General features: G+C 41.9%; 1 protein-coding gene across 2 annotated transcripts in view; it reads left to right on the top strand.

The window, feature by feature from the left end:
* The window catches only part of LOC135111007 (putative neural-cadherin 2), a 240,977-nt gene that overhangs the window by 213,642 nt on the left and 15,464 nt on the right, over positions 1-11,871 (top strand). For both annotated transcript variants that reach the window (XM_064023860.1, XM_064023869.1), the window contains one exon: positions 1-10. This exon is cut by the window's left edge and continues 154 nt beyond it. In XM_064023860.1, coding sequence (XP_063879930.1) covers positions 1-10 — 10 coding nt within the window. The remainder of the gene's footprint in view (positions 11-11,871) is intronic.

Genomic DNA, 11,871 nt, shown 5'->3' with positions numbered 1-11,871 from the left:
GGGAGGGAAGGTTAGTGCTTGATTTCTTCACACACACACACACACACACACACACACACACACACACACACACACACACACACACACACACACACACACACACACACACACACACATACTGAGGAGAGTGGAGGGATGCATAGTTACACATCTACATCAACACTGAAGGTTAGTGTTCGATTCCTTCACACACGGGCAAAATAGATAAAATTAAATAAAACCTATGGCCGTACTGAGAGCGGTGGAGGGATACATAGGCTACCCACTAACCCACATCAACACAGAAGGTTACCGCTCAGTTCCTTCATACACACACACACACGTACATAGACACGAGCAAAAAAGATAAAACAAAAGAAAACTTATGGCCATCATACTGGGAGTGATGGAGGGATGCATACCCACATCAATACAGAAGGTTGGTGTTCAGTTCCTTCAAACACACACGTGCATTCACACAAACACGCTTACAAACACGGGTAAAATAAACAAAAATAAAACAAAACCCATGGCCTTCATACTGGGAGAGGTGGAGAGATATATATACTACCCGCTACCCACATCAACACAGGAGGTTAGTGCTGCATTCCCTCAAACACACGGAAAAGAAAAGAAAACAAAATAAAACCATGACCATGCAGAGAGAAAGGTGGGGAGATGAGATCTATAAGCGACCCGCTACCCACATCATTCCCTCAAGCTCACGCAGAAAAAAAATAAATAAATAAATAAAAATAAAACCCATAGCCATCATATTAAGAGAGATAGAGGGCTCCATAGGTCACCTGCTGGCCACATCAACACAAGGGCAGGGTCGCTTGACACGGAAACAGCCACATTTCAGAAAAATTGGAACCCGACCACGCTCACTGGAGTTAAACCTGCACCACCAGAGGCAGATTCAATCAGGAGGACACGTTACCGTGAAACTAAGAGGAGGTATGTCGCACAGAGTCCTCATCTCCTCGACAAGGTCTTTTCCTTCTATTTTCCGGTGATGGTCGTTGACGGCGGGCCAGCACCGTCACGTGATGGAATGAGAAGTTACAAATATTTTTTCTTCTTCTTCTTCTTTTTTTTTTTCTTCTTCTTCTTCTTCTTCTTCGTCGTCGTCGTCGTCGTCGTCATCGTCTTCACACCTTGTCCTGTTTCTATAAGGAGTCACTATTTGTGATGAGCCTTAGAACATAAAATCCTAAGAAAATAAGGAAGCTGCGAGAAGCCATCGGGCCTTCACGTGGCAGTCTTTGTATGAAACATACCTACGTTACTATTTCCACCTATCATCTCCATCCATAAACTTGTCTAATCTTTTAAAGCTCCCTATTGACTCAGCACTATAACAACCTGAGTCCATTCCATGCCTTCTCTATTCGTTTCTATTGTATGCTTATACTTCAACTATCCCTCTCTGGTTTACATCCTCCTTCAATCTATCTCTTTTTCGGTCATCCTCTCTTTCTCCAAGGTGATTTGCTACAGAATCAACAGGACGGGAACTAGCTGCTTTTCTTGTTAATTTTAAAGTCCAGTGATGAGAAACAATGACAAACTTTCGGCAATATTCTATGACCAGGTTTTGCTTTTTGTTTACACTCTGATATTGTTATTCTATTTACATCTACAGTACGCAGACTCGTGGGGGTCGACAGGTTGATTGACTGGTTCACGCTGAATGGTCATTGTGTGCTGGCTTTGATAGGTAGTGTGTTTGTAGTGGCGTGCTTTGGCGAGCCACGGTACCCGAGTGAAACTTCAATGAAGGTCACGGGTCAGAGACGGAACAATATGCGAAAATTAAGAGCGTTACTATAGGGAATTGTGTGTGTTCTTTTAGTCAACATCATCATCATCATCATCTCTCTCTCTCTCTCTCTCTCTCTCTCTCTCTCTCTCTCTCTCTCTCTCTCTCTCTCTCTCTCTCTCTCTCTCTCTCTCTTTAAAAAGCCATGACTAACAGAGCTAATTTGGTGTCCATATCCCCATCATGTAGCCTGAGTGAATGCATTTTTGCGGTGTATTTTGAGAGCGAAATTAGTAATCAAAAAGGTAATTGGTTATGAATATATTAATTATAACAATAATCGGAAGTTTCATTAGGTCATTCCTGCGGTGCCATAAACGGACCTGCGCCTCTCGCAGATCATCTCACTTCATCCTCTCAGCACTAGATTCTTATTTCTTCATGCAAATCAGTATAGTTTCTACTGCATGTTTGTGCCTCACTGTATCTGTGTGTGTGTGTGTGTGTGTGTGTGTGTGTGTGTGTGTGTGTGTGTGTGTGTGTGTGTGTGTGTGTGTGTGTAGTCAGCAAACAGTATATCACGAAGTTCCATCCAGCACTCAAACTTAACATGCAAGGCTGACGCTGCTCGTGTCAGTGCTCTCAAGCCTTCGCGTCTGTGTGAAATGAACACTTATCACACTTGATTACATTCATCACTGTTGTTGACAATGAAGGTTGACACGGCGTGGGCTGTAAGTGATGCGCGCTCAGCCAGCCTGGGTAAGGAAAAAATTACAAACTGCGAATATCATAATGTGAATGTTAAAATATGTTGGTTATTATAAATTTAGGCTTGACACTTTCAAGCTAAGAATGCAAAATACATTCAAAACACACACACACACACACACACACACACACACACACACACACACACACACACACACACACACACACACGCACACACACTCACAGGGCAGGATATATGTAATTGCACCGTTAAAACGATGGTGGTTAGTGAAGTGAGTAATGCATATAATGGAACACCGGTGTAATATTTCTCTCGGCCCCAACAGCCCAAACTGCATGGCTGAAAAAATTGAGAAATTGCCTTTTCTCTCGTGGAAATAACATGCGACAAAAAATATATAGCATACGTAATGAAGAAAATAACAGGAGAGGGGACGGGCGGTCAGTGGCAGAGAAACAGCGGCAGCTGAGTGTGTGTGTGAGGCCATTACTTACTCGGCCAGCCGAGCACACACTTCACATCTCACTTCCCACTCACTTTCTTTCCGCTCCGCCTCGCACCCGTTTTGCGTTGCCCATATTTGTTTATCTGCCTCCCAGTCCCAGCCAGCCTTTCAGTGTGTCCGAGCCTCTCCTCCTCACCGCCGCTCCCCTCACTCCTTTCTCCCTGGCGTCCTACAAACAACCAGTCAGTTTGTTGGTTCGCGTCTTTCCCTACACCCAACAGTCCTCATTCCTTTCGCTACTCACCCTTTTGGCTTCCCTAACCGATGGAGAGAGAGAGAGAGAGAGAGAGAGAGAGAGAGAGAGAGAGAGAGAGAGAGAGAGAGAGAGAGAGAGAGAGAGAGAGAGAGAGACATACAATTTCAATTAAAACACTGAATTCCGGCCTTTCAGTGTTTCCTGCGCGGACCAGGAGAGCACAGGAACACGAACGAACGCAAACATAGACCAGAAAAATAGTTACACAATGCAACTGCGGCGGTTAGATAAAAATGTTACAAAAAAATACGGACACTGTATAGGCAGCCACTACCCACGACCCCAGCCAGCAGTGTGAGGGAGAGAGGAGAGGAGTCCCCCCAACGTTCCCTTTGGTGTCATGTGTGGCAGGTCACTTTTGTAGGAGTGATCTTTTGGTGCTACTGTCTCGTTACTGGCAACAACACTTCATGAACAGGTGTACCGTGGCTCGTATTTTAAAAATGATTTGTTCTCTCACTAGGATTATTTTCAAAGACCAGTGGAATAACTTCTCTGGTTCTCATTAGTCCTTGCTAAACTATCCTTATTATTACGAAAATATTCCTCATAACCTCAATATTTTTTTTTCTTTTAAAGTCTGTTTTCAAAGGTCGCAATAATAAGAAATCGTATCCTCGTGAGTTTTTCTTTTCCAGTGATGTTATAAAACCTTTGTTAAACTATCCCTAGTGTCATGAAAACACTTATAAACCTCAATAATTTTCTCATTGGGTCTGTTTTCAAAGGTCACAGGAATAATTACCCGGTTCTTATGAGTCTTTTCCCTCACTGATGATGCATAATCTTTCTCAACCCATCTCTCGTCACGAAAACACTTGAAATCTCTGTAATTTCGATCCTTCCATAATTGTTTTCCTCTTTCATTACGTCTGTTTTTAAAGGCCTCAGAGAATATCATTCGGACTCTTATGCATATTTATTTTGTATTGAAGATGCAGAATTCTTGTTATAGTATCATTAAAACCATGAACACTCCCTTGAAGACATGAATAAATTCCATTAAAGCCTGTGATGAAGAGTAGTTGAGATAAGACACTGAAATGTTTGAGAATATTATCAGAAAGTTAATTGAAGTTGGTGACAGTTAACTTTTACGAACGATACCTGTGCTATTCTTCTTCTTCTTCTTCTTCTTCTTCTTCTTCTTCTTCTTCTTCTTCTTCTTCTTCTTCTTCTTCTTCTCCTCTCCTCCTCCTCTTCCTCTTACCATTTAGCAGCTTTTCCCATACTAATATATAGGGACACTGTTATAGTTGGCCACAGTCCTCTCATTCTATCACGTAGTATTCTCTTATGCAGTTCTTCCACCTCTTCTCTGGTCCTCCTCGTCTCTCTCTCTCTCTCTCTCTCTCTCTCTCTCTCTCTCTCTCTCTCTCTCTCTCTCTCTCTCTCTCTCTCTCTCTCTCTCTCTCTCACACACACACACATCCACATGCAGAGCCATCATTCTTACTGCGGTGCAACACGATCCCGGACAAATAACATACTCGACAATATCCACATCTGAATGCAGTTTACGATACAGAGACCACATTCTCAAACGTTTCGGCGTCGCGTCTTATCTTTTCTTACTTTCCACTGGTTCTAATCGAAGTTATTTAAGTTTTCAAGGGAGCTTTTATAGTTCTAGTGGTAGTTCAGCAAAGATTTTGAGCCGTGAATGAAACACACACACACACACACACACACACACACACACACACACACACACACACACACACACACACACACACACACATATGAAAACCCGAGTAATCTTATCTGAGGTCTCTGACGTAATGAGAGAAGCAAGCGTTTCCAGGATCAACCATTATTCGCCTTAACGTTTTTGTTCACAGACTCGCATAGACTCACTGCTGACTGTTGGTTTAAATGAGTCTCACATATGCGTCTGCCGTTTGCAGGTCACTTTGAACTTTTAGAAGCATCCTTGTCATATATCATGTTAACGTCACGTTATTACTTTGTACGCTTATAGTGTGTTGTGGTCTGCAGTCTGCATACATATGTTGCTCTAAATAATGTGCAATATTCTCTCTCTCTCTCTCTCTCTCTCTCTCTCTCTCTCTCTCTCTCTCTCTCTCTCTCTCTCTCTCTCTCTCTCTCTCTCTCTCTCTCTCTCTCTCTCTCTCTCTCTCTCTCTCTCTCTCTCTCTCTCTCTCTCTCTCTGTGTGTGTGTGTGTGTGTGTGTGTGTGTGTGTGTGTAATTTACCCTCTATACGTATGAGCAAATTAGTTACAATCAGTGAAATAAGTGCATACGTATATACACATACATACATAGCTAAATTAATTGCAAATACTATTCGAAACTTAATGAACACTATCTAAAATCATTGAGGAACATGACAGATCACCTAGTTTAGCGACACACAAACCTAAATACAAGAATATTTAGTTATAAGGCAATGCCAGACATGTCTACGCAGTGCATTCGACCGACAATACAGCAGTGGTGAAGTGCAAGCATTAATTCTCACTTAGTGGTAATCGAAGCTCAGTTAGTAATTATCTCCACAGTTCTCAGCATTATCAACCTCAACTGCAATGTGACTTTTTTGGAAGTAGCTCAGCTCATCAGTTGGACGGAAAAAATCTAACAAAATAAGGCAAGGTAAGATGCATGGAAGGAAACATTTTTGGCAGTAACCTTAAGCCAAATGGAAGAGAAAAATCGAGAGGAAGACTGAAATTTAGATGGAGGAATGGAATTGAGAGAGACACGCAGCAGCTGGGCTTGGATGAAGGAGTTGCAGAGGATAGACGGTACACCCACGACAACATAATAAGAGTGGTCGCCCCAGTTTGGAATTATCTACCAGCGTTTACCATTCCTCTCTCATTTTTTAAGCACTCAGGTCTGTTAGGAGTCTGCAAGTTACTAAGTCTTATAAGATTATAAGATCCATCTCTCTATATACCAGGCCTGGAATCCCACACGGGGCGACCCAGACAAAGCACCACACACTCATTCACACATCATTCACACTTTTCGCCCAGTCTGTCTCCTGCGAAGAAAAGAACTATTTCACACATACACACACACACACACACACACACACACACACCTGACTGCTACCTGTGCCGCAGCAATCGATTTCTGCAAAATGAGCAAAGTCAAGCTACACTTCCCCCGTGACTCTTCCGTTCCTCCTTTCATTATCTCGACAAGGACTCAAGGCGACAAAGCGACGGGAGGAGTACCGCCGTGTCGTGTAAATGAAAGATCAGAAGCAATCAGTTCCAGAGTCAAGTTTCGGAATGGCTTCACTTCGTCCACGATTACGAATATTTGCAAGACTTCATTTAATTCATATTCTTCACCTCCTGCTCTGTTATTACATGTTTGAAAAGAAGCAGACTGGGAAAGATGGATATGTCAATAGATAAAACGCAGAAATAAAAGAAACAAAAAAGCATAAAAAAAAATTAAATTGACAAATTAATAAATATTAAAAAAAAAAAACATTCAACACAGCAAATCATTTCACGCACACAAACACAAAAAAAAAAAAAAAAAAACTGAAAGAGATATAAAAACAATTAAGCTAATGCAAAGAATAAACAAAAAATAAATAAATGAATAAATAAATAAAACACAGAACGATGCTTGGGAAATCCGCGAGGTGAACATTTAATTTACCTAAGCGAAAAGAAAGCAACTTCCTGCAAAACCCTCCCTCCCTTTCCTATCCCAATCTTTTAGTGCAAGCATCGAGAAACGGTGTCGCTTTCACCCAACACTCGCCGCCTCCTTTTCCTCCCTCCACTGTACCCGTTCCTGACACCCACTCCCTCTCTCCCACCCTCCTTCCCTCCCTCCCCTAAACCTCTTCCTGACACCAACTCCCTCCCTTCTAAACCCCCTTCCCTTCCTTCCTATCCCCTCCCTTGCAGGCACCCACTCCTTCCTTCCCTCCCTTCCTCCTTCCTTCACTATTCCCCCTTCCAGGCATCCGACCCCTTCCTGCCCCCGTCCTTCCTTCCCTCCCTCGCCGGTGACTCCTGGAATAATGTCTTGCATAGAATTTATGGGCTGTATCAGAGCCAAGATGTCTCTCTTTAAATTGCCAAAGTGTGATGCGAGGAAGAGAGAGAGAGAGAGAGAGAGAGAGAGAGAGAGAGAGAGAGAGAGAGAGAGAGAGAGAGAGAGAGAGAGAGAGAGAGAGAGAGAGAGAGAGAGAAGGCGAGGACGAGAAAAATGGAGAAGAGAAGAGGCGAACAGCGCTAAGGAAGAGAAGGAGAAATAATGCAGGAAAGAGATAAGGTGAAGAGAGAGAAAACAAATGCAGGAAGAGGCGAGAGCGCCAGAGAAAAGGAACAGGAAGACATAAATGAAGATAAAAAGGAAGAAAGATGAGAAAGATGATCAAGACGAACAGGAGCATCGGTAGAAGACAAGAGATTATAATAGTACCAGTCACCAAAAAAAAAAAAAAGGCGAAAAGAAAATAGAGAGAAAAGACTGTACTGGTGGCGGAAGACAGGGAGAGAAGCAAGCAGAAGGAGGAGGAGGAGGAAGAAGAAGAAGAAGAAGAAGAAAACAATTGAGTAACAGATAACACAGAACAATAGAGAAAGTGATCTACTGTGGATTTGCTTTCGGAGCCAAAAACCTATTCAGAGAGAGAGAGAGAGAGAGAGAGAGAGAGAGAGAGAGAGAGAGAGAGAGAGAGAGAGAGAGAGAGAGAGAGAGAGAGAGAGAGAGAGAGAGAGAGAGAGAGAGAGAGAGAGAACAATCGCGCACCAAAGTAAACCTCATTCGTTCTCGGAAAAAAAAAAGAAGAGAGAGAGAGAGAGAGAAAACAAGAAAATCCCCAATTTTGCCACCTGACGAAAATAATAAGAGAGAGAGAGAGAGAGAGAGAGAGAGAGAGAGAGAGAGAGAGAGAGAGAGAGAGAGAGAGAGAGTTATGCAATTTTCTCTTATCTTCATGCTCGCTTTCTTACAGTCCTCACCGCGACCATTTCATAATATCACCGCTATCGCCTTTATCTCCTGCACTGCCAACGTCTCCATTCACTGACACTGCGATGATCACTGCCGCCTACAAATACCCTGCCGATACCAGGAGGAGGAGTAGGAGGAGGAGAGGAGGAATACAAAGGAAGTCCAAACAGCAACAGACCCTGAGGTCCTTACTAGGCAGTTTGGGTAAATACTAGACTGTTTTGGTAGGAGGAGGAGGAAAGAGGGCAAGAGGAGGAGGAGGAGGAGGAGGAGGAGGAGGTAGAAGAGAAGGAGGAGGAGGAGGAGGAGGAGGAGGAGGAGAAAAGGAGAAGAAAAAGAACAACAACAACAACAACAACAACAACAACAACAACAACAACAACAACAACAACAACGAGGGGAAGAATAATAGGATGATGAGGAGGAGAAGGAGGAGAAGGAGAAAGAGGAGGAGGAGGAGAAGGAATATAAAGGAAAGTCAGACAACAACAGGCCTTTTGGTCCTTGCAAGGCTGTCTGGTACCTACTTCTAACTACAGGGAAGAGAGACAGGACAGCACATCAGAAGTCTCCTCCCCTCACACCACTCCATCCAGCTTGAGCAGGCATGGAAATAGTTGTTAAAAGTATCATGCAATATGGAAAAAAAAAATTACATGGAATTTTCATACGAAAGGATGAAAGGAAGTTCTACTATTTACCCTACTGTGAACTCTATACGCTTATCTGAAAATGACCACAATTAATAGTGAAATCAGTGTCTGAAAAAAAAAATAAGAGTTATTTTAGTCAATGCAAGGGTTATAGTTTTATGTGTTATTATTCGGACGGACAAGAAGAGAACTTGTTGGTGATTAACTTTTAAGTATTTGCCTATTTTATTTTCGAATGATTCAATAAAATTGCTGTTTACGATTTCTGAAGGAAGTTTATTCAATAAATTTAATATTCGATTAAAGAAAAAAATGCTTGGCCTCGAGAGATTTATAACGTTTGAATGTAATCTTGAATTCATTATTTCTTGTCTGGTTAGAATGATCAATGTTAAAATATTTATTAGCGTCATGGTTGCTATATCCTTTAAGAATTTTGAACACTTCAATTAGGTCTCCTCTTATCCTGCGCTACGTTAAACTAAATAGGATTAGTTCTTCCAGTCGTTCCTCATACGGCTTATTACGCAATCTTAAGCAATCTACGCAGTATCTTTTCTAGTTTTTGAAAGTCTTTTTTGTAATACGGTGACCAGAATTGCACACAGTATTCCAGATGAGGGCGCACCAGTGAGTTAGGTAAGGCACGTATAACTTTTCTGATTTAAATTCAAAGGTTCTTCCAATGAACCCTACTAATTTATTACCCGTCTTTACTGTTTCTTTGATTCGGCTTTAGATCTTTTGACACGACAACACCAAGATCTTTTCATTTTGCAGCGCTTGACAGTGGCATATTATTCATTACATATCTCGCTTGAACACTGTTGTTCCCGATTCTATATTGAATCTCATTTGCCATTTTTCTGCCCAGCTTGTTAGTTGATTGATATCACACTGTAGTTCCTGCCGTTGTGACGCTGACGTTACTTTACTTGTTATTTTGGTGTTGTCTGCGAATTTAGTAATCTTGCAACTGATTCCTTCATCAATATCATTAATGTATACTGTAAAAAATAATAGTCCTAATACAGAGCCTTGAGGAACACTGCTATTTACATTATGCCAAACTGACTCTTTTCCGTTAATTACAACACGTTGTTTTCTGTCAGAGAGCCAGTCTCCCAGCCATTTCAGGGTTTTTCCGGTTATGCCGTCAGCTTTAACTTTACTGATGAGTCTCTTATGGAGAACAGTGTCGAAAGCTTTCTGGAAATCAAGGTAAATAATATCAACTGCTTTTGTCTCGTCATACGAGTTAAATACTTCATAAAAGAAGTCTAGTAAGTTTGTCAAGCAGGAACGTTTGTTTCTGAAACCGTGTTGTGAATCTTCCATGATTTGATTTTCTTCTAAGTATTTAACAATCTTATCTATGATTATTGTTTCCATCAGCTTGCACACTACTGACGTTAGACTGATCCGTCTGTAATTGGCTAGGAGTGATTTTTTTTTTTTTTAAAGACTGGCGTGACATTTGCTATAGTGTTTTTACTCCTATTATAGAAGAACGTTTAGGCGTTGGCCGAATAGGAGAATTCTCCGTGAGCTGCGTTGCCGCGTTTCTACAGGACCAATAATTATAGGTCTAACACCTTGGTGGAAAGGACTGTCCTACCTCCTCCCTCTCTCTCTCTCTCTCTCTCTCTCTCTCTCTCTCTCTCTCTCTCTCTCTCTCTCTCTCTCTCTCTCTCTCTCTCTCTCTCTCTCTCTCAGTATTGTATGATACTGTGTGAATAATTTTTCTATAATTTATTTGTTCGTGGTAATTGTTTCGCGTAATCTCGATTTGGGGCAGAGCAGATTCGTCGCACTGTCGTCTCATTCACATGATTAATTGGCTTTGGTTGTTCGAACTATTGCTCTGGAGGATACAATGATGGGACCTCTATTGGCCCTTCTCTTCTAAAAACAAATAAGTTCTTTCTCCCGAATGCGAAGAACATGCGAACACTTGGGAGTTGCTTCCATCGTGGAAGTGTCCCTCGAGAGGCTGAGCCATCCCTCCCTCTGACCTGAGTCACCTGACCCTACCAATAAGCACCCCGTGGTGCTCGACCTAAATGACAACGCCGCAAATGTCAAATGTCAAATTGTCAAATGCTGTGATATTTATGTAAAACCCAGACTATCTATTATCTTGAAACCCGAACCATTCGTAGCACTGCATGGTTTGATGAGCTAAATAATCCATACTTAATACTTGAATCTAAATAAAAAGTAAAAAGAACTGGTATATCTAAGAGAAATTGTGTGATGTGGCTAACGGACCTCGACCAACACCTAACCGTTCTTCCGAGGATAAAAAGAGTATCGTTTCCACCCGTGAGGGACTTTGCCCGCTAGTAAAGTTTCATTGAAAAAAAAAAAAAAAAAACCGTAAGCGGTTTCACGAGGTAATTTCTTGCTTCTTTACGAAGCCTGAATGATATCTTATCTGGCCCGGATGTTTTGTTTACGTTCATACAGTTCATGACTGAGAGGATTTCGTTGTCTGTAATGGTGAAGTCAGGCAGCGTGGTGCCATATGTCTGAGGCGCGGGGGTCTGCAAGTTGCCTTGAACATCTTCAGTCGTGAAGATTGATGAAAAATAGTCCTTCATGGTGTTCGCCATGAGAAGGAGGAGGAGAGGGCGGAAGAAAAGAGATTAGAGGACCACTACAGCTGCCACGATGAGTTAGAATAAGTAACAAAAATAAAGAAAAAAAGAAAAACACATAATGACGTGAAAGAGGGAATAAAGAAATAAGAAAATAAAAAAGAAAAGAAAAGGAAAAATGAAAATACCATTAACGGGGAGAGGAAAAACGGGGGAGTGATAAAGGAAGAAGACTGGAAAAATAGCGAAAAGAATGGAGATGGAAACTAGAGAATGGAAGCGGGAGGGGAGAGAGAGAGAGAGAGAGAGAGAGAGAGAGAGAGAGAGAGAGAGAGAGAGAGAGAGAGAGAGAGAGAGAGAGAGATGGAAGGACTGGAGGTAATGAAATAATGCATCACAAAAAAAAAGGCTTGTGTAAAGATCAGA

The sequence above is a fragment of the Scylla paramamosain genome, chromosome 2 (assembly GCF_035594125.1).
Source record: "Scylla paramamosain isolate STU-SP2022 chromosome 2, ASM3559412v1, whole genome shotgun sequence".
Taxonomy (NCBI): Eukaryota; Metazoa; Arthropoda; class Malacostraca; order Decapoda; family Portunidae; genus Scylla; species Scylla paramamosain.
The sequence above is the reverse complement of the archived record's forward strand: the minus strand, read 5'-3'. Positions and strand labels throughout refer to the sequence as shown.